Raw genomic sequence first — 26079 nt, 5'->3', positions numbered from 1 at the left:
GTTTTAATTTGCATCTCTTGAATGACCATTGACGCTGAACATTTTTTTCATACATTTATTTGCTGTTTCTATTTCTTCATCTGAGAAATGTGTATTCATCTCAGATGCCCATTTTTGGGTTGGGTCTTTAAATTTGGGGTATCTGATTTTTTTTGAGTTCTTTATATATTCTATATATTAGTCCTTTTTCTGAGGAACAGCTGGCAAAAATTTTCCCCACACTGTGGGTTGTATCTTCACTCTGTTGGTTTCTCTTGCTGTGCAAAAACTTTTTAAAAAGATGATATCCCAGCTGTTGATTCTTTATGATACTTCTGTGTGATACGGGTTTTGTTTATAAAGTCTTTGCCTACACTGATATCTTTAAGAGTTCTACGTATTCTCTCTTCTAGCAGATTCAGTGTTTCTGTTTTAATATTTAGATTTTTGATCCATTTTGATTTTAGCTTAGTGCATATTGAAAGATATGGGTCTAGTTTTAATTTTTGCATGTGGAAAGCTAGTTTTTCCAGCACCGTTTATTAAAGAGGCTATCTTTCTTCCAGTGAATGTGCTTGGCTCGTTTGTCAAAGATAAAATGGCTGAATGTGTTTGGAGTAATTTCTGCATCTTCTAATCTGTTCCGTGGATCTTTGGGTCTGTTTTTTTGCCAGTACCATGCTGGTAAAAATCACAGTAGCTTTGTAGTATAATTTCAAGTCAGGGATTGTGATGCCGTCTGCCTTGTATTTGTTGCCCAGGCTTGCTTTTGCTATTGTAGGTCTCTCATGGTTTCAAATAAATTTTAGGATTGTCTTTCCTTCTTCTGTGAGATATGTTATTGGTATTTTGATGGGGATTGTATTAAATCTGTGTAACAGTTTTGGGAGTGTGGCCATTTTCACTATATTGGTTCTTCTTACCCAAGAACAAGGGATATCTTTCCATTTTCTGATACTCTGTTTGATCTCCTTTTTCAGAATACTGTAGTTTTCAGTGTGAAGATCTTTTACTTTCTTTGTTAGATTGATTTTTAGGTTTTTTTTTTTTGATGCTATTGTGAAAGGTGTTGTCTCCCTAATTTTTCTCTCAGTGTGTTTTTTATTCGTGTTCAGCAATGCTATTGATTTTTGTTTTTTCTTTTTGTCTTTTTGAGACAAGGTTTCACTATGCAGTTCAGACTGGTCTTGAACTTGTGGTGATCTTCCTGCCTCAGCCTGCCAAGTGCTGGGTTTATAGGCCTGCTCCACCATGCCCAGCTTGCTACTGATTTTTGAGTGTTGACTTTGTAACCTGCTGCACTACAAAATTTGGTTATTAAATCTAGGAGCCTTTTGGTATAGTTTTGGGGGTCTTCTGTGTAGAGTATCACGTCATCTGCAAATAGTGATAATTTAACTTCTTTATTCTCTATCCTTATTCCTTGTGTTTCTTTCTCTTGTCTGATTGTTCTGGCTACTGTTTCCAGAACTATATTGAGTAAGAGTGGTGACAGTGGACATCCTTGTGTTGTTCCTGATTTTAGAGTGAAAGCTTTCGGTTTTTGTCCATTTAGTATGATGTTGGCTGTTGGTTTGTCATAGATGGCATTTATCAGATTGAAGTAAAGACCATCTATTCTAAATTTCTGTAGGGTTTTTTTTTTTTTTTAAATCATGAATGAGTGTTGGGCTTTATCAAAAGCCTTTTCTGCATCTACTGAGATGATCATGTGATTTTTGACCTTGGCTCCGTTAATATGGTGTAGCCCCCGGGTTGGGGATCTAGCTCAGCGGCAAAACCCCTGCCTGGCAAGTGCAAGGTCGTGAGTTCGATTCCTGGTACCGGAAGAAAAGTAAAACAAACAAACAAACAAACATGGTGTAGCCTGGCGTGGTGGCACATGCCTGTAATTCCAGCACTTGGGAGGCTGAGACAGGAGGAGAACAGCCTGGGCTACAAAGTGAGCTCAAGGCTAGCCTGAGCTGCATAGTGAGATCCTGTCTCAAAAAGACCAAAAACAAACAAACAAAAAAAGGTGTATTACATTTACTGATTTGAGTGTGTTGAGCCGTCCCTTCATCCCTGAGATGAATCCTGCTGGTCATGGTGTACAATCTTGATGATTTCCTGCATTGTGTTTGCCAGTATCTTATTGAGGATTTTTGTGTCCATGTTCATTAGGGAGATTGGCCTGTAGTTCTCTTTTTTGGTTGGGTCTGTCTCTGGTTTTGGTATTAAAGCAGTGAATTTCTTAAGACACATAATCTAGGCTTTTTCCAACAATATTTGAGTAGTTGCTTAGAGTAGCTATAGAGAATCACAGATGTGTCCCAAGGATGAAAATTTAATCAGAGAGTGCCAAGTAACTTCCACAGGTTGGGAGACAATTTAGTGTCAGAACTTGGTCCTGATATTTAGATGATTTACTCAAAATATTTCATTTTAAATTACAGCTCTGCCTGTGGTTCATACTCCTTATCATTAAATCTTGAAGATAAAAAAGCAGATCCTTTTTCTCTTCCTTGTTCTATTTCTCAATCTCATTCCTTATTTTTAAAATGAGAAGGTTCGTACTTTTCAATGGAATGTAACTGACACATACGCAAACGTGATAGGTTCCCGTTAGTGGGAGGTATGTATGTGATAATGATGTCAAAGTACAGTTAAGACATTAGTCAACGGTGATAGAATTAGTACCTTTTTAAAGCTAATTTGATGTACTTCTAGAGTGTAATGTAGTTGGAGACATAGTTAGAAATGCTTGAACCCAATCTCCTTTTTATTGAGACCCTTTATTTTCTGTAGGTCAGGTAGATGGGCCTACTGGGGCCTGCATCTTGGCTCTGTTGGCTATCAGCTTGGTGAGCCTGTTAGATGACATAACTGTGCCTCAGTTCCTCCACGTGCAGACTGGGGAGTATGATAGCAGGAGGAAACTACATGGGTTTGTAAATGCAAAATGGTCAGAACAGTACCTGGCACATAGCCAAAGGAAGTGTCAGTTTTTATTATTTCTACTCTTTGTGGAAAGAAAAGTTTGATTTTATTTAACTATAGTGTGTTATGCTTTAAGAGACAATTTCATTTTTTTTTATCACAAAGGCTGTCAAAATTTTTTTGGCCTGGTTGCAAAGTGCTTTAAATTAGGAACACTGCCTGCATTTCTCTCAGTGAGGACAGCGCCCCCTGGTGGAAATGTGTCAGCTCCTCTTCCTCAAGAAACTTCTTACCAGTGGGGATCTTATTTCTAAGGCTGTAGGTATATTCCTAACGCGTGGTGTGTAAATCTAACTGTTTTAATTGTGAGGGGAGAGACATGTCCCTTCAAGTCAGTGTGGAATTAACGACTTTTTAAGAACACAAGACTCTTTCCAAGGCTGGCAGAGTTGTTAGGCGTTGAGACTCCCTGAATTTTCACATACCTAGGTGAAGTGGAATAGTCTGTAAAGGGGAAAATTACAAAAACATTTTCCACTTTAATTCAAATAAACATCTCCAGTTTGGTGTAGCTTTTAAGTGACAGATTAGTTTTTGTATTTGTCAAGTTTGGTTAACTATAAGGTTTTATCCACCTTAATTCTGTCTGAATAGATTGGTGATCTTTAGTCTGTATCCCCATACATTCCTAGGGAAAGGGAAGAGAAGGGAAGACCTAGGAGGATTTAGGTAGTAAAGAAGTGAGAGTACTTCGTGTAAGGCATGTCATCATTTTCACTAGAAGGCTGACAGCATATTTAGTGAGTTTTGTTTTGTTTTGAGACAGGGTCTTACTGTGTAGTTTAGGCTGGCTTTGAACTACGCTGTACATCCCAGGCTGGCCTCAAAGTCTCAGCAGTTCTCCTGCCTCAGCCTCCCCAGGATTATAGCCATGCACCACCATACCTAGCTTGATTACTCACTCTCAAGTAACACAGGGAAGGGGGAGTATTGTTATACGTATGAAAGTTTCTTTTCCAGATAGAATTTCATATTTTAAGTAGGCTGTTGGCTTTACTCACTATTACTACCCATGAAAAAAATTTAAATGTTTATTCGTACATGTTTGCAGTACATAATGATTACATTCATCACGGGGGACTGGTACATACACATAATACACTGTAATTCTTTGTAGTTCCCTTCCTTCTCTCCTCCCTGAAAATTTTTAAAGGAAGAAAAAGCAAATGAACGGGAGGGAGGAGGCAGGGAGAGAAGCCTGCCTCCACAGGCCCTGCAGGGCCGCACAAAGCCCGGTGCCTGGGGGAGTTTAGTTCTTCCTCAGGGTGTGGTGGTGAGGGGGCCTCGGGCGGGGTGGGCAGGAACCGCTTTGTGTGCTGGTTCCTGGGAAGGACTTGGCGTCAAACTGACTTTCTCTTGGATTAGACATTTACTGGTTGGGTTAGTTATTTAACCAGTCCCGGTTTCGTTTCCCTTATCTGTAAAATGATGATACCGATAGAGAGCACCGTCGTGCCAGAGCCAGTTTGAATTCAGGCACCGTGAGCCCCGAGGCAGTGTTTTCTTGTGCTAGTGGCTTAGATTTGCTCCCTTCCCGGCCCCTGGCTACTCAGAGGAAGGGCAGTGCTCTCAGGAAAACCCCCGTGGCCAGGCAGCTTTTACCGTTTCGTCACATTTGCTTACAAATCGTGACACTTGCTGGTGTTGGCCTCAGATTGTGAGCGGGAAAGGACAGAACCCTGCGCTGGAGGCGGCTCTGCTCTGTCTCGGAGCTTCTCAACACAGAAATCGGCAGCCGCGTGAAGCAGCCCGCACTTTAAAGTGTTTTCACCAAGAGAAAGGGACTTGCGGCTTTTTTTCTAGTGATAATCCTAGCTATGGGTGGTAAATGATGGTGTACCGCGCTCCGGTCACACATTAACGGAGCTCTTTGCTGGAACGAGGCCCCGACCTGTGCTGCCAGTATCCTCCCAGACAGGACAGGAAAAATAAAGACTGCAACAGCTTCGCCAGACTGCCGGCCCTGGCCAGTTCAGACACTCGGGAAAGTGCAGCCAATATTTTTAAGACTATAGGAATTTTTTCTAAAAAATAAAAAGACACACACATGCACTTTTCCCTTTGAAGATGTGCTCTCCGCCACCCCTGAGTCTGTGTCCTCCAGGTCTGTATCTTGGTCTCTGCCCAAATTATAAACACATGTGTGGGATTTTTATTTTCAGAGCATGCTTTTCAAGACAAGATGGAAAATCTTGTCTGTGCTCGGTTTGTTAAATTGGCCCATTCTTCCCTCTAGGAAGCGTATAGAGGCACTTAAAAACATTTTATCAAAAGCAAATAAAGTAGCTCAGGGATACCACAGCCTCATGTTGCTTGAAGTATGTAGAAAGGTATCCTGAGAGAAAGTTCACCCAAAGTCGGATTTAGATGTAGGTATCTTTCCACCTTCCTTTTCCAGCCCCTCCCACCACCAAATCAGATTTATGTGGTGAGTTCACAGCAGACTGTCTGACTACCAGTTCTTCTCCTGCTCTGAGGTTCTTACTACATGTTGAACTGTGTGGTTTGTGCAGCATAAAGTGAGCTAAGGAAAAACCCCGAGCCGGATTGGGAAGGTGCAGGCCTTGGGGCACCGGGAGGATCCTGTGTGTCGAGCCTGTTTCCGGAAGGAAAGGCAATCTGGTGGGCCCAGAAAGTGAGGAATGGTTCCTGTTAGAAAGGGCTTTTTCGTTGCACACCTGTAATCCGAGCACTCAGGAGCCTGAGGCAGGAGTATCACAGCAAGTTTGAGGTCAGCCTGGACTACATTATAAGTTCAGGGTCAGCCCGAACTACACACATGGTGAGACCCTGTCACAACAAACAAACAACCTATAATAGCCCACCACCACCATAACAAAAAAACCCAAACTAAAGAAGGGGGTTTCTTGATTAAAAAGGGAGAGTTTTCTAAACACCAAAGAAAATCCATATTATTTTCTTGGGAGCAGTAAATTTTCAAAATTGAATACAGTCAACATTATTGAAGTCAACATTATTGCTCTTTGGGTTTTCCAAAGGGGATTCCTCATAATTTCTTCCTTTTAAGACATTAAAAAATATATGAAATGGGAACTCAGAAAGACATTTTAACAGTTAATTTTTTATGCGATGAAATGGGATGCACTAATAAATAAATAAAGTGATATACTTTATATTTTCATGGGTTTATTCCATTTATCTTGATTTTTCCTTCCTTCTTTCCTTTCTTCCTTCTTTTGAGGCAGGGTCTTGTTATAGTTCAAGCTGGCCCTGAACTTACTGGGTAGCCCAGGCTAGCCTCAAACTTGCAGTGACCTTCCTGCCTCAGCCTCCTGAGTGCTGGGATTACAGGAGTACACCACCATGGCCCAGCCCCTATGATTATAATTTTGTTTTTCAAGTGTTTTTGTTTGTTTGAGCCAGGGTCTTGCTCTGTAGCCCAGCCCGTCCTTGAACTTCTGATGTGTCCCAGGCTCACCTCAAACCCTGTCTGAGCCTCCCTGTGCTAGGATCACAGGTATGCACAATCGCACTCAGCTCTATCTGCATATTTCTGAATCCTAGCCAAGTGCATTATGGGTCATAGGTGCACTATTTTGTAGAATAAATTTATCCAGTAAATCAGTTATATATTTTTAAATGTCAGCAGTGATTATAGTTAGGACTTGGGATTATGTGTGATTTCCCCCTATTTTTTCTGCACTGTGAGTGGATTACTTTTGTATTAACCAGAAAAAAAAAAGCAAGAGAATGGCTTGGTACCTTGAGCTTTGTATGGTGGGCGAGGAGGATGTGTTGGGAAGAAGGCTTTGGGCTGAGAGTGTCAGACAGGTGAACCCACAAGTGCTCAGGCTTCTGCAGTTGACTGAGTCAGTTCGCCCAGCGTGGGCCAGGTCCAGCAGTCGGATCCCTTGGGGGTATACGGTACGTGGACACCCTCAGAGCCTGGCAGCCTGCCCACGCCCAATGACCCTTCCTGGGCTGCCGCTGCCACTGCACACGTATTCCCGGCCCCACCTCTGGGAATCCCTGTCATGAGATAGAGAGTGGGTCTGAGCAAGGGGTGCCATTTCCAAGTGCCCCAAAGAAGTCTGAGCGCCAGGTGTGGGAACCCCATCAGAGCTGTAGATTCTACCACAGTGATTGGAGAATCCATTACACTGAGAGCATGAAAACCTGCTCACGCACCCAGTCTGTAACTTAACCTGAAAGGCAGTGGGAATATGTTCACCCATGTTTTGACTGGACTTTGTGTCTGAAATACACATTTTTTTTGTGGCACTGGCTTTTGTCATTTTGGCACTTGATGTTAGTCACACAGGAACATTGGGTGACTGAGCACTGAAGCCACATTCCAGAGAGTTCTGACCGCGATCCTACCAATGAGAGCTCAAAAACCAGGGGCAAATGTGTTGCTCAGGATCCAGATGACTGGAGAGTATGGTGGAAATTCACTGGGTTAGTGTATAAACTTTCATTCCCACACTTCTCACCAGGAGGGGGCTGTGAGCCAGGGAAGGAGGTAAAGGACATGGCAAACATTGTTTTAGCCCCTTCTTTGTTGGACTTGTTTCCTCCCTCCCTCCCTCCCTCCCTCCCTCCCTTTCTTCCTTCCTTCCTTCCTTCCTTCCTTCCTTCCGTCCAGTCAGTCAGTCAGTCAGTCAGTCAGTCATGATGAAGTCTGATCTCTTCACCATGCTGTGCATCTCTGTTGGGAGTCTTTATGTACTTTTGCAGTTTTAGGACTGTCTTCTGGCTGACTTCCGGCAGCCCTCGAGAGTGTCCGCGCTGTGGGGGATTTCCCCCTGTTCCAGTTGGAGAGGCCCTGCCCAGGCCATGGGCTTTGGAAGCGGGGACTGTCTCTCGGCCACTTTTCCAAACTGCTAAGTGCTGAGTGACCCTTCGACCCTGCTCTGATTCCAGCTCGGGGCCTTCGGTGGCGCTGCCCCTGCCTGTGTGCGGTCATCACTCCGCACCCAGGTCTGCACTGACGGATTCTCCTTCCTTCCTGGAAGTCTAGATTCTTCCTGCGAGTTCTGCACTTGCTGGTGATCAGGGGCTGCTCTTCTTCCGTGCTTTCCCCGAATAGTTTTCTATGACAGAGTCAGCGAGCTCATTCCTTCTGAGAGGTTAGGAAAGCAAACGCCCTCATAGTCTTTCCTCTGAAGTGCTGAGAAGAGAAAGATCACCCCTTTTTCTTTGTTACAGAAAAAATAAAAGCAGGAAAAAGTAAGATCGTCAACATACAATATTTGAGGCAGCAAGATTCCAGAATGTTACCCAGTGTTACCCAGTGTGCCATACAATCGGCATTTAATTGTTTGGTCCTTGTAGATAATGCTATTCAGCAAATGAGAGAGCCCTGCTAGGACTAAGAATCGCTCTTACAGTTTCTCATGTATTTGTCTTCTTTCAGTATAAACATAAGAAATTTGGAAAATCCTCTGCCTTTTTTGTGGCCTGATTTTTAAGTTAATATATATTTATTAATTTATTTTTCTTGTGCTGGAGATGGAACTTGGGCCGTTGCGCTGAGCTACATTCCCAGCCTAGGGTCTCACCAAGTTGCCCAGGCTGGGCTCAGACTTGGCGTCCTCCTGTCTTAACCTCCCAGGGTGCTGAAAGTACTCATGCGCACTACCATGCCTGGCGCTGTGACACTCTTCAGTGAGTTTTATTTTTTTTTTTAATTATGAAAGCAACAGAAATATATGGCAAAAATTCAAAGTTTCACAGAGCATTGAGGGATTAAAAAGTCTTCTTGCCACGGTGACCCTAGCCTTCTTTTCCTCCCTACATACACCACTGCTAGCCGCCAAGTCTCCTGGAGGTGTTCGGGTGCACATGCATGCTCATCTATATCTATATCACCAGATGATACATATCTCTCTGCTTTTGAAACTTAACATATCTTAGAGGGCTCTCTAAATTAGTACTGACAGATTTATTCATTACTTGTTAATAATGCCTAATATTCTACTCTATTCATGTATCATGTTTTATTTAACCAGTCTCCAGCGCTGAGCATTTAGTTATAGTCCCTGATTGTTCACTATTATGAACAGTGCTACAGTGCCCATTTTTGCATACACACCCTTGTGTCATACGCTGTTTATGTATAGGATAACTTTTCAAAGTAGAATTCTTAGATTGGAGTATGTGCATTTCGAGTTTTGATAGATGTCATTTCTTTCCTAAAAGGTGGCACTAATTTGCAGTCTTGCCAATAAAGGGGCTTCTTTCTCCATACCTTGGCCTTTGTATCTATTATTGAACTTTTTAGTCCTGACAATTTCGATAGCTAAAAATTAGATTCACGGTTTTAATTTTTTAAGTTATGAGTGGACCTGGGCATATTTTTTTTAATACATAAATGACCACGTATTGATGGCTGTACAGTTTTTTGTGTGAATTTATTTAACCAATGATACCATCATTTATTGAGATATTTCTGTTGGAAAGCATGGAGATTGAGTCTACTTTTTTATCATTATAATGTTACATTACATACTCTTATACATTTTTGTGCCTATCTTTGATTTCTTCTTTTTTTCCAAGTTTCTATGGAATACTTATTTGTGTGTAAAGTAGAAAAATTCTTTAAAGAAAAACAGTTTTGACACAGTTTAGTTTTATTAACGCTAAACAAGAAGTTGTCAGAAGAGCCGCTGTATGGGCAGGTGATGTGTTTGGGGTGCTTACTTTTTTAAAAGATGATTTAACATTGCCACAAGTGTATTGTAAACCAGGCACCTGGCTTTCCCACTGGCTGTTCCCCAATTGTCCATCCATATGTTTTTGACTAAGCCATAAATGGAAATTTCATTGGGAGGTATTTTGCTTAGCAGTACATGTCATGCATTTCATTCCATATTATTTTCGTCTTTTTCCTTTTTAGTATTCTGTTTCTCAGACACCAGTGAAGAGTGAATTGTGAGTTTTGAATTTTGCCAAGACTTAAATATTTGCAGAACTGGAAAGAAATAAAGTAGGAAAAAGAAGAACAAAGTGAATGTGGCTGACTTAGTCCTGGCTCCCAAGGCTTCGATTTAGCTGCTTCAAAACCCTTACTTCAAATAGCAGCTAAAACACTCCTGTGTTTCCACTGCAGCCCGCTGCGATAGTGCCTGATGGAGAGGATTACAGCATCTAGCGGAATGGAAGTGGGTCGTCCCGTCTTAAAGAAACACCTGCGGCTCCACTGTGGATGCGCTGGACACCTTCTCTGTGTCGCTTGCATTGCTTGTCTCTTGCTATTGCCTGGTCCTGCGAGGACTATCTCCTCAGGTCCCCAGCATGTCTGGTTTGCTTGTGCTTCCTCTCTTCATGTCTGGTTTCCTTTCAAGTGCACGATCCATTTGTCCTGTGATCTGAGGGAACCTCGGTGTCCATAGTATATTGAAGTAGGATGGCTTTGGCCCACGGCCTTCCTCACCCCATGCGCTCACACCTGCTAGTCCTTCATCCATCCTCCACTCGGCCCTTCTTGATTTCTTTTTCCTCATATTCAGAAGGCCGAAGAGGAGTGGTGTCCTCAGCTCTGACTCTGCAGAGTGAGGGCCTTTTACTGCACATCTCAAGCCTCACAGCAGCTCCCGTGGTGGCCCGTGGTCCTCCCCAGACCAGCTGTAATTTCCTGTCGTGGTGGGGCAGCTGTCCACTTCTGAAAGACCTTGCCAACTGGTCCTGTAAGGTCGCTCTTTGTCCTGTCTTCCTAAACACTCTATTGGTTTTTTTTTTTAAAAAGGGAACTATTTAAATAACAGTTGGGGCTGGGCTGGAGGTGGGAGGAATGGTGGTATGAAGAATCGGCACCACATAGCAAAGCCAGACCCTCCAGGCCCCAGGCAGTGGGTTATCAAAAACCATGTCATAGGGCTTTCTTCAAAGATCACTAATGGTGCAGAACAGTGGCCTGTATTTAACACAGTTTCTAGGGATCTTGCTGGGTGGAAAATTCTCAAGCTTCAGGGAGCTTGAGGTATATGTTATACAGGTTTTGTTTTAAAATATGTTTTAAAGTATGCTACAAGGAATTCCTGTATATCTTTTGCCCAGCTTTTCTTTTTTAGTTGTTTATAATTTGCTTGCAAAGCCACAGTTGCTTATTTCTATCACTATGTGTATGTATACTTTTCTCTTGAAGCATTTTAGATGAAGTCATCATGCTCTTTTACCCCTAAATACTTAAGTTCAATTTTCTAAAAAGACGTGTTCTTGCTGGGCATAGTGATACATGCCTGTCATCCCAGCACTCCGGAGGCTGAGGCAAGAGGATTGCAGTGAGTTCAAGGCCAGCCTGAGCTACTTAGTGAATTCAAGGCCAGTCTGAACTAGATAGTGAGACCTTGCCTCAAGAAAAAGGAAAGGGTATATTTTTATATAACTATAGTGCAGGACTCAAAATCAAAAAATGTAACACTGGTACAATACTGTTATCTAATACTTATCCCATATTTGGAAATCTTTATTTGTCCTGGTAATGCTACTTTTGTTTCTGGTTCAGAATCTAATGGAAGACTAGGCATGAGATTTAGTTTTCCCTTAATTTGAATTTTGCTTGCTCCCTGTGATTGCTCTCTCTCTAGACAAGCATTCTTTGAACCTGGAATGATTCCTTGGCCCATGCATTTCTGAACCTTGAAATTTGAAGATTGTAGATGAGTTATTTTGTAGGGCATTCTTTTTTTTTTTCTTTTTTTTTTTTAGTGTACGGGGAATTGAACCCAGGGCATTTGCACTGAGCTACATCCCAGCCATGTTTTTCTTAATTATTATTATCAGACAGGATCTTGCTGAGTTGCTAAATTGCCTAGGTGGGGCTTCAGCTTGTGATCCTCCTGCGTCATTTTCCCAGAGTGCTGGATTTACAGATGTATGCTGCCACCCCTGGCCTAGACTATTCTTTAACTTAACTGAGATTTGTCCCACATTTCCTCTCGATTTACACATAGGTCATACCTTTTGGGAAGAATGGTCAAATGATGTTGTGTGCTGCTGCTGTGTCATATCAGGGGGCCTTTAGGGTTGACTTGTCCCAATGTTGGAGCAATTAGCTTTGATGGCTTTGTTTGAGAAGGAAGGGCACAATTTGTTTGGGTCAGATGGTTCCTATAATATATATATTCACTAAAGATGAGATATGAGAAAAAGCTTTCTGGTGGTACCAGATCTCTATAAGGTTGGCCTGAAGACATGCAAATCTGAAGGGTGTGGTGGCACACACCCGTAATCCCAGCACTCATGGCTGAAGCAGGAGAATCCATCGAAGCTGTGAGTTCCATCCTAGGTTACATAGTAAGTTCAAGGCCAGGCTGAACTGCATAGCCAAACCTTGTCTCAAAAACAAAAAAGACATGTAAATCCTTCCCCTTAGAATCACTAGGAAGTGACCATTTCCAGCTTGCTCAGTTAAGCTTTACTCAATATCATTTATTGGACAAATGTATTTGTGTGACTGTGTACCTAGATAGGTAGTCTTAAAATGAAACTGTGAGGCTTCCATCCACTTATTCTCTGCTCTCGTCTTTTATAAACTAATAATCAAAAGAATTAAAATAAATAAGTTGGAATAAAGAGAGATTGTGACTGAGAGAACACTAGGAGCAGGGAGAAGGACGCGCACTGTCAGGCCCTGTGTGTCTTCTGGAAGGGCCTGCAGACAGGCTCTGGGATTTGCAGGGTTCTTTTGATCAGGGCAGTGTTCAGATATGGGTGCGAGATTACAGGGCTCACTGGTCACATGGTGTTGGGAAAAACGTAGTTTTTCTGTATAAACAGACCTGAGCTGTAATTTCTCGTGGGTCATCTAGACACTGGGACCTGGGAACAGTAGCTTCAAAGAATATCTCAGCACTGAGCACCAGCCCCAGCGCTGGGTGATGGCTCGATCTCAGAGCACCAGCCAGTAATTGTTGAAGGCAAAACAAGTGCACACTACGTACCCAGTTTAATTCAAGAATAAAATTAGGAAAATGCAGAGCTACAGTTCTTCTGTTGTGTATTCTGAAATTTCAAACAGAACCCTCCGTGGCACACCCTACCAAGTAAAATTTAGAGCCACAGGCTTTTGTTTTGTTTTGCTTGGGACCAGAATCTTCTTGTGTACATCCTTAAAAGCAGATCTGTTTTGGTTTCTCCTCCCCACCACCCCTGCCCAAATCTTACTCCTTTTCTCCTCAGACATGGCCTTGAGCCACCCCACAGGGCTTAGCGACAGTTGCCCAAAGACCCCGATCCTAACCAGCGGCTCTTCCCTTCACGCTGTGAAACTCACTGCACCGTGTACCTCAGAATCTTTCCATCTCTGCATTTTCTTTTCAGTTTTTTAAAACATATAACTGAAACATATGAGATAGCTGTAACATGTGAGGCAACCCAGCAGTTTCTGTGCGGTCCACGCGTGCTGGAAGAGTTCTGTCTCTGGCGTAGAGGCCAGCCGCCGTGCTCGCGCAGCCGGCCAGGCCCCTGGGCCCTGCTTGCTCTCCTCTCCTCTGCTCCCCTGCCACAGGGGCTGTCCTGTTTTTGTGCAAGTACTTTAAGCTCACAGGTCATCACGCAGCCACCCTCAAGGCTTCCCCCTTGCCGCCCCTTGCCCTGCCATGTCCACTGCCCTGATTTTCATACTTCATTCAGATTTTTTAAGATGACACATTTCAAAGAGGCCTTCCTTACCTTCCCTGCACAACATATCTCATTTGTTTGTTCAGAGCTCTTGTTGGTGAAATTATGCTGTTGGTCTGCTTTTACATGTCTTTTGTAATTTTCTGAGGGGAGGGACCTTGCCATCTCGCTCATCACTGTCTCTAGTACCTAATACCCGGGGGTGAATCGTGCAGTGAATGGTGGAGCGCTTGAAAGAAAAATATCGGTGAAGTTCTGTCACGCACCTATCACCAGTATTAATACTCTGACGCTATTTCATTTCAAAGGCAGTTAATTTTGAGGGAGTCTGTAGAAGTCCTGTAAGATCTATGGGGACAGTCCTCAGTGAATACCTGCACAAATTCTCAGAATTTGAGTTTTACCAAATTTCTTGGTTAAACTCTTGTTTACTTTATTCTGAGTGGTCTCGGTCCAATGCAAAACACCCGTAATTGCATTATTATCTTTGTTAATTTGATTGCTGAAGAATAGCTCTTAATTTGCATTTCTGTGATTCCTTCTGAACTGGATAATTTTCCATGTTTGATTACTAATTGCAAGTTCTCTTTGAGAGGCTCTCAGAGTCTTAGTGTCAATTACAGGACCTCTTTAAGTAATAAAAATGTTTACTAAAATGGCATATTGTAGGGAAGAGAAATTAAAAGCTAGCAGTTCACACTGGAAATATTTCTTTTGCTCCTTGTGGAACACAGCTGTGGATTCATTTTCTGTTATTTAGTTTGGGTTACCACGCTTTGCACCTGGAGTAGTTTTAAAATCATTCAGCAAATCTAACCAATAAAAAGCTACCATAAACTCTCTCCCAACTAATGAAAATAAATGCATGAATCAGAATTTCCATTTCCTGCCGGGGAAAGAAGTATACCTATTGTCTGCAGAGAATATGACAGTTTTGGTTCTGCTGTTGTGCCGTGAGCATGGGATTAAACTCAGTATCGCAGAGATAACTTTGTCAAGCGGCAAGTGAGGCCCCCGGTTTCCACATTTTTCCAAGTTAGGTCATTGTTTGCTAAATGTACTTGCTCCATGGGATGTGCTTCCTGCTGCAGGCCTCCCCCACTCCATATTTTTTTTTTTTTTTTCTGGCTTTTTTGAGACAGCCTCACTGTGTAGTCCAGATTGGTCTGGAACTCACTGTGAAGCCCAGGCAGGCCTCAAACTTTTGATCTTCCTGCCTCAGCCTCCTAAGTGCTGGGATTGCAGGCATGAGCCACTGTCCCTGACCACAGTCCACTTTTGATAAGTCTTGAGATAGCCCTGCAATCAGATGGAATCAAGGTAGTACATACTGCTGCTCTTTGAGATGGAAGAAAGATGGTTTCTTTATAGTAAAAAATTCAGAAGAAGCTGAGTATGGTTGTATATGTCTATAATGCCAATACTCAGGAGGCTGAGGTGGGAAGATTGCTGCAAGTTCGAGGCCAGCCTGGGCAACATAGTGAGTTCAAGGCCAGCCTGAACTACGTGGGGAAATCCTGTCTTAAAAAACAAAAACAGAAAAAACCCATAAAGATGTAGGAGTTTTCTAGTTTTTTTCTCTATATATATTATAATGAGAACCTATGTCTAGATCCTTTATATGTCAGTAAACTATACATTCTGGGTAATGTATTTACTAGAAAAGCATACAAACTGGTGCTATAGGCATTTCAGGTTTTACATCTAGCAGAACAGTTGGCCAGTTACTTGCACACTGATTTGTAGGTCAGATTACTGTTTGCATGGGCAAACAGGATAGGAAAATAATCTCTTGGTGCTAAAAACTTAAAATTTCTACCGAGTATAGTGATGTATGCCTGTAATGATAGCCTCAGGAGGCTGAGGCAGGACTGCCATGAGTTCAAGAGCCGCCTCGATTACGTACTGAGTTCAAGGCCAGCCTGCGCTACATAGTGAGACCCTGTCTCAAAACAAAACAGAATGAAACAAAAATTCAAGGTTTCCAGTGAAGTACCTGCAGGTTGGGCTTAGGAGTCTAAAACTAGAAAGGTTTGGGGTGTTAGGAGAACCAGCACCCGTCTGTCAGGCTTTCGAGCACCTGAAAGTGGTTGTAAGGATTGAAACAGGCCACGAAAGGATTCCTTCCCAGAGCTCTGTGCCTTATCAGCCGAGCCGGCTGAGAAATTTCCTTACGGTTATTCTCACCCGGACTTGGAATAAAGGCTTCAGTGTGAAGTTGGGATAGTGCAATTTCTTGGTTTAATACTTTACAGATTTTTGGAACCAAACACACCCTGAAGTGAAAAGCCGCTTTTTTTGCTGACCTTGTTGGACGACTAATACTGTTTCTGGGAAATAAGAGAAACAAGCGGCTCATTGTTGGCAGGAGCCGAGAGAGACACAAGGAAGGCAAAAGGCGCGTCTGCAGCCTTTTTCCCCTTCATGTATCGCGACTGAGTCAAAGCTGGACTGTGGCTGGCTTTTCTTCCTACCTCTGGTAGACATGTGTTTTCCATCAGACAGGGCTGTGAGACACCTGACACTGGCCAGTTTGTCAGTTAAGCCACGGACAGCCCATAAACAGAGGAAAGGCCTGCAGCTGCACCCAGACACTCTTCATGCTGAAACATTACAAACACGGCGTGGCTGGGCCCGCACGTAAGTCAGAAAAGATTTACACCTATATATTTGGCCTCTCCCAGTTGTAGACCGTTATTGCCAAAAGCCACTGTAGCCAGAGGTCTCAGTGGTGGTGAGCCCACGGCACGCGTCCTGCAGCGGACTGTTTGACTCACTGGACACTGAAACGTCCCAGTCATCTGATGCTAGTGCTTCTCCTCCCAGTAGGACCCTTCCTGAAATGTAACTTCTCAAGGTTTCTTGACTTTTTTCAGGAGAAGGAGAGGATTAAAGAACAAAGTTCCATACCGTTTTCTTTAAAACTAAGTCATGCGGACAGGGTGTGATTCATTGGTTGGCTTTATCTCTTTAAAGACAATAAGTTCATTAAATTAGTCTACATTAGGCTTCTTCGTGAGATAGCGAAAAGGAGCTAGTTATCCTTGTTACCCAGTTTAACTTAGCAGATGTTTTTGGCTCCCAAAGGTGGGCGGGACCAGGCTGTGATAGCATCCTCCGGCTCCATCAGCCCAGCTCTCCAGGGCCCTTCGTGTGACTCGTGCTGAGTCATTTCACCATCTCGTGTCTGCATCTCTAAAGTGAGGGCATTCGTTGGAATCGCTGGTTTTAAAGTGTGTCCCCAGGCCCCACGCCAGAATCTCAGGATGCAGGGAGCAGCTCAGCCCAGTTAGTGTCTAGTCTCCTAAAGCTGTGCTGGTTCAACCTACTTAAAAAAATTTGTTTAAAATTTCACCGTGACAGTTGAGAAATGCCTGTAGGAAAAGTAGAATGGAAGTGAGCCCAACAGAATTTGGGGAAGATAGTCAAAGGGGCTGACCTTTAACTGCTTCCTGTCTGCTGGCCCTAGCGTGAGCCTCTGGACACAGAGGCAGTCTCTCCTCCCAGCTAGACACAGGACTGTGCAGGGAGATCTCCCACCGGTTGAGAGACACAGGTCTACATGGACTGAGATTCCATGCAGCCTGAACGTTCGTGGTGACAGCACATAGGACAAGTACACGGCCCCTACCTGTAATGTGGGGACTGCGATGCGTTTGTGAACCATTAATAATAACGCAGAGCCAAATGAAATGAGCCCCCACCCGGCAGGTGTACTTCGGAAGTAAGGAGGGAGCCGCAGCTAGAATCTAGTACCCATGAAACGCTGTTAGAAGATCATAAGGTAACGAGTGGTTACACTGTGTCCTCAAGAGAAAAAGTGGATTAGGCTGGAGTTGCAGCTCAGGGGCAGAGCAGTAGCCAAGCAGTGTGAGGGCCTGGGCTCCATCCTGGTACTGCTGGCACAAACAAAACCAGTTCCCCGTGCAGTGCGCTCGTGTGGGCCTGTTACTAATTCCACCGTTCTGGGAGGCTGAGTTAGAAGGATCACAGGTTCTGGCCTCGCCTAAGTGACTTAGGGAGATCCTGTTTTAAAACAAATAAAAAAGGGATTGGGGCTGGCATCTGCGCAGCTCAGTGTGAAGGGCTAGGTTCACTGCTAGGCTGGAGAGGGGCCGTTGTATGGGGGCATTCCGGTTTGTCCCTGCCTGTCTCCTTCCCGCCTTCCTGGTGTTGGTAAAGCAGCCCAGGGCCCTTGCACAAGCTCGGCAGGCACTCTGCTTCTGAGCTGCATCCCCAGCCCCATTATAGTGTTCACTAGAACAAGTGTCTATAGTTATCATTTTTAAATGAAACTGATGTTTTGTTACCAATTCCTGGCCCAGAACCCTACAGCGCATGGGGGAATGTGTTTCCAGCCCACTGTGCTCCAGCCAGTCAGATTTGAAACTTGCTAAAGTTCTTTTTCTGTTCTCAGAAGAAAGGGACATGCGCATCACGGTGTTGGTTCTGAGGGGCTGAGAAAACACTTGTCCCCTTCCTAGGCCTTGTTGAGAAGCAGCGTAATGCTAGCCCTCAGGAAGAATGAAGAGGTAGTTTGAGTTGCAGAGAGAAGAGCTCAGCATTTACTAGGAGAGCTTCACCTGAGACGGACGGCTCCATCAGGGTTTAACAGCACAGACTTCCCGGACCTTCACACAACCAAATGTGCATTTGCAGGTGATTAAACAGTGTCCTGAGTAGTCCTTGATTGCCTTGAAAACTTACAGGGAAGTGGATGTGAAATTTTCCTGCTCTAACTACCTGACGGTAACATGCGTACAAAACGGGGCACGTTATGAGGGAGGACATACTGTGCAGTACTCTGGGTCCCCTGATCTTAGTTCTAAATATTAAATGGCTGTTTTATAGCATCACCTCCTTCTGTTTTTAAGAGAACACATTAGGTGTGAGGAGAAATTTGGATTGTGCTGCTGTGACCTGGCCTTAGGGCTGGGGTCAGTCAAAGGCGTAGGTGACAAACCATCCCCCTTGCTGGGGACATTCGTGGAGTTAGCACTGTGCTTTTGTCCTGGGGACCCAGGTGAACTGGGACAAGCAAGGGGGGCCTTCTTCATAAACTGGTTGGAATTCTTCTGTACCAGGGATTTGGCTCTTCTCCCCTCATTTGTTTATTTATTCATTCAGTCATTTGTTTTAATGATTTGGATGCTTGTGGATATATTTTTATTAAATTACTGAACCACGGGGAGCCGTGTGTAACCTCTCCATTACCGATAGAGCAGAAAGGAAGAAGCTACCCAGAGGAGGGAGTCTCAGAGGACATACCCGATCAGTTAAATGGAATTGTGCCTCCAACACGTTGGCAGAACCACAAGCTCCCTTCAGAATGCCAGTAGGGACACCTCAGCAAGAAGTTGTTGTAAGAAGGGGAGAAGCTGAGAGTGACAGGGAACACATAGCAGAGTGGCAAGGTGTTCCTCTTTGCTCTCCTAGACTCAAGTGCAAGGAAGGAAGACTTGACAGGAGTTAAGGGCTTTCTGTGACTTTTGAGGGTGGAGGTGGGACTTCTGGCCCTCCGAGCGCTGGTTGTCGTTTCCGTGGTCTTCTCAGAGCCAGCCCTGTGCAGGCCTGTGATGGTTTTGCAGTTGAGCCTAAACCTTATGGTCTCGTTTTCCTCCCTTGGCGTGCACACACATGTGAGAGTGTGTGTGTGTGGGTGTGTGTAACCAAAACCTATTTTAAAAATGAGGGAAGTGAGCCTAAGATACAGAAGAGCAAGCCACTGAACCTCTCTGAGGCCAAGAAGATGTTTGTCAAACATTCCAGGAGGCGTGCCGACTCCCTGGCCTCCCTCTGTGTCTGCAGCTCCTGGGTGGGGGAAGCTGCCAGAGCGCTTTCTCTGTGGGCTGTCCCTCTCTGTGGCCTGGTGCAGAAGGCAGAAGTTCACAAGTAAAGTCTACCTATTTTTACGTTTGCTTCTTATAGAGCAGTGATGCATTGGCTTAGAACTGAATCCAGGATGCTTCCTGCCTTGAACATGGTTCACTCTCAGGGCTTTGTGGAAGTGACAGGGTGTGTTTGCTGGAGTGAGTCAGGGGACCCTCTGTGTACGTTGTTTAGGCCATAGACCAGAGGATCGGGCCCATGGTGAATGAACCCCCGCCCACCCTGTTCTCACTTGGACTGCTTGCCTTGCCAAGGACAGTTGTGGATCACAAGGGTTTTTGTATCTCAGACGCTGTGGAGCTTGCTTTTCTTGTTTTCTTTTATATCAAATATTGCCAATCAAGAGTATGGTTTTATCAATTTCCAAACACAGAAGAGAAAAGTAATTTTTAAAAAGGGGGAGGCAAAAGATAAATGAAGTCTAAATTTAAATTCTGACTTTTTGGACATGTGGAGGGGAGGATGGTCCAGCTTTAGTTTTGGTCTTGCCTCAATGGAGGTGTCTTCTGTTTAGGTTGTTTCTCTCTGTGGGGACTGGCATAGGCCTGGTACTGATGAGGTCTTCTCAGATCTGACAGCTGCCAGTGAGGCAGTTTGTGGCAGTCTGTCCATTATCCAGTTTGGCCTTAGATAACTGCTTTTAGATTCTGTGAGAATATTTTTTTCCTCTTCTTCTTCTTCCTCTTCCTCTTCCTGTTCCTGTTCCTCCTCCTCCTCCTCCTCCTCTTCTCCTTCTCCTTCTTTTCCTTCTTTTCCTTTTTCTCCTCCTTCTCCTTCCCCTTCTCCTTCTTCTCCTTCTTCTCCTTCTCCTCCTTCTCCTCCTCCCCGTTCTCCTTCTTCTCCTCCTCCTTCTCCGCCTTCTCCTCCTCCTTCTCCTTCTTCTTCCCTTTTTTAATCTTTTTGTCTTTTCAGACAGGGTCTCACTATGCAGTTTGGGCTGGCCTTGAGCCCACATTGTAGCCCAGGCTAGTCTTGAACATGTAATGATCCTCCTGTCTCAGCCTCCTGAGTGCTAGGATTACAGGCATGTGCCACCAGGCCTGGCTTCTTCTTCTTTTCTTAGCGGAAATACTGTTTTCTCCCTGCAGTGTTCTGGAATATTATCCCAAAGAATATTTTCTTCCTCACAAACGTAGATAGTTTGTCTTCTCATGCTTCCCTGGGGTCCTTGTTTCTGCACTGGGTTTCCTGGCCCAACCCCACTGTCTCTCAGTGGTTTTGAAGACATGAAGTTCATGAGATCCACTCTCAGGGCTCAGTACCAGCTGGAAATTCAACAACTAGACGGAGCAGAGCACGAGTTAAATTGTGGGCACCTGATGGAGTCAGGGCATCTGGCTTCTAAGGCACTGATCAGCTTATGACCTTGATCAAGTTCTTCCTTGTCTGGGTTTTGGTTTCCTCATCTCCACACAGAGCCTTGTACCAAGCAGAATCTAAACTGTGATGATCTTGATCATATTCTGAGCCTCACTTACTGCTTTTTGAGTAATTGGAGAGTTACCCTGTTTCATTACAACAAGAAAATATCAAGTTTGATGCCAACAGGGCCATGTTTTGGTTTTGTTTTATGGGATTATTTTTTACTTGTATTTTCATTTGGTTTTACATAAATAATAAGTGCATGCACAGCCAGGCGTGGTGGTACATGCCTGCGATCCCAGCTGCCCTCACATAAGCAGTTGTCAGGTCTGAGAAGACCTCGTCAAGTCTTTGCCTTTGTCAGTCTCCACAGAGAGGAATAACGGAAATGGGCGATGTCTTCACTGACGCAAGGGTGCATCAGAGTGAAAGCTGGAACATCGGCTAGGAGGTGGAGATAGGAGGGTCCCAGTTCAAGCCCAGCCTGGGCAATTTAGTGAGTCCTCAAAATAAAAAATAAAAAAAGAGCTGGGAATGTAGCACTGTGCCTAGACCCTGGGTTCAGTCCCCAGTACTGGGGGCAGGGGTGTACGTAGGAAAACTTTAAATAGTGCAGGACAGGAGAAGGAAGGCCCTTTCTCAATGCTGAGACTTCCCTCTGCAGAGCTACCACGGTTAACTGTGTCTAGTGGATCCTTCAGAGACAGCGGATGAATATATAATATGCCTCTTCTTTTCGAATCACAAACAGTAGCATGCTGCAGTTTGTTCCTCGGAGTTTTGCTCTTAGGTCAGGGTTCCCTAGCAATACCTACAGAGCATCTTTGTTCTTCAGAATTACTTTGTGGAATGTCTCTGAGTGGATGCACCATAGTGCCCCTTTGGTGGGAAAGATTATTTTTAGTCCTTTGCTATTATTAAAAAAATACTGTGGTGAATAGCCCCCTCTCCTGTGGTGAATGTGCTCTGTTGATGTGTGCTTTACTTTTTTTTTTTTTTCTGGTACCAGGAATCAAACTCACGCCCTTGCACTTGCCAGGCAGGCGCTTTGCTGCTGAGCTAAATCCCCAGCCCCGATGTGTGCTTTACTTTGAAAACAAAGCTGTTGTTAAATTCCACTCTTCCAGACTCTACAATTAATGACCAGAGATGTTTAGTCTAACTGGTCAAATCTTAATTCAGTGGAAGACACCATCGGCTCCATTGTAACTTCTTGTGAGTGTCTCTTGTAGGGCTGATTTTCTGAAGACCAGCAAGGGTATACTTTGGGAAGAGCTCTCCCCAGGGTTTTTGTTTGGTTGATTGGTTTTGTGTTTTTGAGACAGGGTCTCACTCTAGTTTTAGACTGGCCTTGAACTCACTATGTAGCGCAGGTTGCCCTCAAACTCAAAACAATCTTATTGCCTCAGCCTCTGAATTCCTGGCATTGCAGGCATGTGCCACACCCAGCTATCCTTCCTCGAGATGTCCAGGTGAAACTCTCCCACAGGTTGTAATAACCCTTGTGGAGTTTGGTTATTTTTTACACTGTGTTCTGTGTAAGGTTTGAAGTGTACTCTAGGCCACTGGAGCTGTAGCTCTGTGGTAGAACACCTCCATGGCTGTGTAAGGCCCTCGGTTTGATCCCCAGCACAACATGAACAGAAAGGTGTCACAGGACTTCTAACAGCACAGAAGCCAAGACTAAGATGAGTCAAGAGGGGGACTGGTATCTGTGCTTCCGCAGTTCAAATTAAGGTAACAATTATTTGAACAGTGATGATTAACAGAAAGTACTTTGGAAGGAATCTCAGGAATCTGTACTCCAAAGTATGAAGCATTCTGATAGTGTTTTTTTGTATTGTTTGTTTGGTTTTTGGTACTGGGAATCGAACTCAGGGCCTCACACTTGCCAGGCAGGTGCTGTGCTGCTGAGCTACATCCCCATCCCTGATGGTATCTTTTTGATAAGGCATCATAGATCCTGGTCATTCATCACCTGGGTGTTCTTGCCTCCTGCAGTGATCAGTCACCAACACCAGCCGCAGATGGCACCCACCACCCTGAACCACCCTGCTCAGAACCCTTCAGCAGGACTCATGAGTCTGCCCAACGCACTCACCACTCAGCAGCAGCAGCAGCAGAAACTGCGGCTCCAGAGGATCCAGATGGAGAGAGAGAGGATCAGAATGCGCCAAGAGGAGCTCATGCGGCAGGTATGGCCTTCCTTGGCATGGTGGGGGCTCTGCAGCCGCGGTAGCTGCTGGCCTCCAGGGCAAACCTTCCTCCAGCAGCACTGACAAGAGGCCCAAAGCCCTCCGCCAAGCCTCATGACTGGAGTCTGGCTTCTTCTCCCTGTGTTCTGCTGCACTGTTTTCAGAGCCAAAGTCCTTAAGAGTTCAAGGGCTTCGTTAGAGTAGCATGGCTACCTTGGGCTTTTGCTGCTAGTGTTTAAAAAGAGAGAAAGGAGGAAGGAGAAAGAAAAAGCCCCAATTACCTATTATCATGTAGTAAATTATCCCAAAACTCAGTGGCTGGAAACAGCCATTAGAATGTCATGCAGTTTTGTGGCTCAGGAATTTAGAAAGAGTCCAATTGGCTTCTTCTGCTTTTTGTGACACTGACCGAAGTCACTTAGTGGTAGTGAATGAGTGGATGGGCTGGTATTGAGGGTCCAAGATGGCGTTCACTAAGTATGTGGCACTGTAGTGAGAATTGCGGGAAGACTGGGCTTAGCTAAGATGAAGGCCTGGACATTTACATGTGGCGTGGCACTCTCAGAGAAGTGGAACTTACCACATAGCAGCTTGGCACTCCAAGAGAGAACCCTGAAGGAGACACGAAGCTACCAGTCTCTAGGGCCTGGTCTGAAACCATGGAGTCGCTTCTGCCATGTTTTCCTGGTCAGAGTAGTCAGACTACGACAGTAGAGGGCGTGTTTCATGGAAGCAACGGCAAACAGTCGGCAGCCATCTTTGGTCTGTCACGGAGTATGAAGAAAAGAAACTTGAAGGGAGATGAGACAGTAAGTGTTTGTGAATGGACCTTATTCAAGTGCTCTGTGAAACGGCCCTGTATTCATTTGTCCACTCAGTCAGCAGGACGCTGCCGTGTGTCCTGTGGTCAGCTCAGTGCTGCGCTGTCAGGTGAGTCGCGGAGCCCAGGGTTTTCTCTCTGCTTTCGTGGCTTGGCTGTAGAAGAGCAGAATTCATTCCTCTGTGCTGCTAAACTAATATAGCCCGTGTTTGCACGTCTCACTTTCTGGCTACACTTTGAGGAGAGAAGCCTTGGTTTATTTTCTGACTCTTCAGCCCCTTACGATTCATGTGAAGCAAGATAGCTGTATAGCTTCTGCAACTTCAGAGAAATGAGTACAAAGGTCTTTCTGTGCAGAGGATTCTGGCTGTGTTAGGGTAAATGGCTTTTTCAGTTAAAGCTGATACTTTAAAAATATACAAAGATGCCCATAAACAGTAATATATTTATCATTAAATCAATAGTAGGATATCAGGTATCTGTGTGGTATGAGGTTTGACATACGTACAAGGTGAATTAAAATCATTTCTTAGCCATACCCTTTGAAAATAAGATAAATGAAATAAACTGTGCTTTTTTGCTTAGCTGAGCTTTCCTCCAAATTCCCTCCAAACTGAGGAGATAACTTTACAAGGTGACTGCAGTTGTGCCTTTACCCTGAGGATTTGTATTTGGACTTGCACAGTTATTTCAGGGTAACAGTTGTTTATTCTGTTTCAGACATACAGGATCAGGTTTCTTGGCAGGAAATAGTTATATTACTGTTTTCTGCTTTGAGGTAATAATTCTATTTGGAATGAAGTTTCTGTTCTATAATATAATGTGAATTACGCAGAACTCCAGGTACCAGTTACAAGTTCTCACATTCTTAGTTTGATATTTAAATGAGCTTTAATGAAATTGTGTGTGTGTGTAGACCGTTCTGCAAAGAATGACTTGTTTTCCATTTCTGTCCCCTTTTGTGTTTCTCCTTCCCTCGCCCCGCCTCCTTCTTTCCCACAGAAAGCATTTCTGGAAAGAGGTGGGGAGAGTTCCTATGCTTCCTGTGGCCCAGTGGTAGGTTCCTTTGAACCACAAGAAATATTGATAATTCATATGACAGATATGCCAGCCAGGTTCCTCAATTGTGGGTGTTTCTAATGTCTTTTTAGTTTTATTATTGGAGTACAGGAAGAAAAGTCTAAATAGACTTTTCAATCCTGAAAGATGCTGTTTTCCCTAAAAGCAGCTTGCTCCCCAGTGCCGAAGATTTCCTTTAAGGCTGTTCAATGCACGATGAGAGGGCGTTCCATGGTAGTTTCTGGGAGTGTTTATCAGGATACCTGCTGATAATGACTCAGGTGTGGATTATAATATCATCTTGGGGGGATTTTTGACTTCATTCTTTTGGTGATTTTTTTTTTCTTCACTATTTCTACCTAAGCCAGAGCAGGAGCAGGCAGTGGACTAGAAGTAACAGTGTTTAGCTGCTTTCCAACATCAGGTAGGAATTTTTAGGGATAGGGAAAGTGGCAGGCCTGATGACGTGAGATTTTTTTTTTTTTAAGACAGGTTCTCGCTGTGCAGTTCAGGCTGCCCTTGAACACACCATGTGGCCCATGCTGGCCTGGAACTCACAACGATCCTCCTGCCGCAGCCTCCCAAGTACAGGTGTGAGCCATCTCACTTGGCTGATGAGACTTAAAATTATCTATAGGCTTCGGTTTGTTTGTTTTCCCCCACCCCATCCTTCACTCAGTGCCAGTTTGTGATGAATGGTTCTCCTGTTGCTTTCGGGTATACATCCTGTCTTCTCAGGACCCGCGTCCTGTAGGCAGGCCAAGCGCTGCTGCAGTCCTAGGAGATGTCCACGAGAGAGGCCCCTGCCGTGGCCTGGCTCTGTAGGATGCAGGGAGGATGGAAGCTCACGTGTTTTCATGCCATGCATTTGTTATCTTCTCATTCATTTGTTTGTCCAGCATTTTTTTTTTTTTGTACCAGGAATTGAACTCAGGCCCTTGTGCTTGCCAGGCAGGCGCTTATGCCAGCCCAGCCCTTGGCCAACATTTTGTACATAGTAGAAAGTAATAGGAAGATAAATGGGGACGTGGCTATCCTTGTATAATTTATATTTTAGCCGAAGAGGTGAAATAATTAGATAGAATCCAAGTTGGTGGCCAGGAAGGTAAATTAACACCATTCCCTTCTTCGTGGGATGCCAGTGGCTGTGATGTTAGACTTTTGTTACTGGAGCTGAGAGACCAGACACACCAGTGTTCTGCGGAAATGCGT

At 44.3% G+C, this 26079-nt stretch overlaps 1 protein-coding gene across 1 annotated transcript in view; it reads left to right on the top strand.

Moving 5' to 3' along the window:
• The window catches only part of Wwtr1 (WW domain containing transcription regulator 1), a gene marked incomplete at its 5' end in the record, with an annotated part of 122895 nt that overhangs the window by 78631 nt on the left and 18185 nt on the right, over positions 1 to 26079 (top strand). Inside the window, 1 exon segment of the mRNA XM_005393000.2 lies at positions 22795 to 22988. Within this exon segment, the coding sequence (XP_005393057.1) occupies positions 22795 to 22988 (194 nt within the window).

The sequence above is a fragment of the Chinchilla lanigera genome, unplaced genomic scaffold, assembly GCF_000276665.1.
Source record: "Chinchilla lanigera isolate Chin_1 unplaced genomic scaffold, ChiLan1.0 scaffold00047, whole genome shotgun sequence".
NCBI classification, from domain to species: domain Eukaryota; kingdom Metazoa; phylum Chordata; class Mammalia; order Rodentia; family Chinchillidae; genus Chinchilla; species Chinchilla lanigera.
Note: the sequence above shows the minus strand (reverse complement) of the source record. Positions and strands in the feature narration are given on the sequence as shown.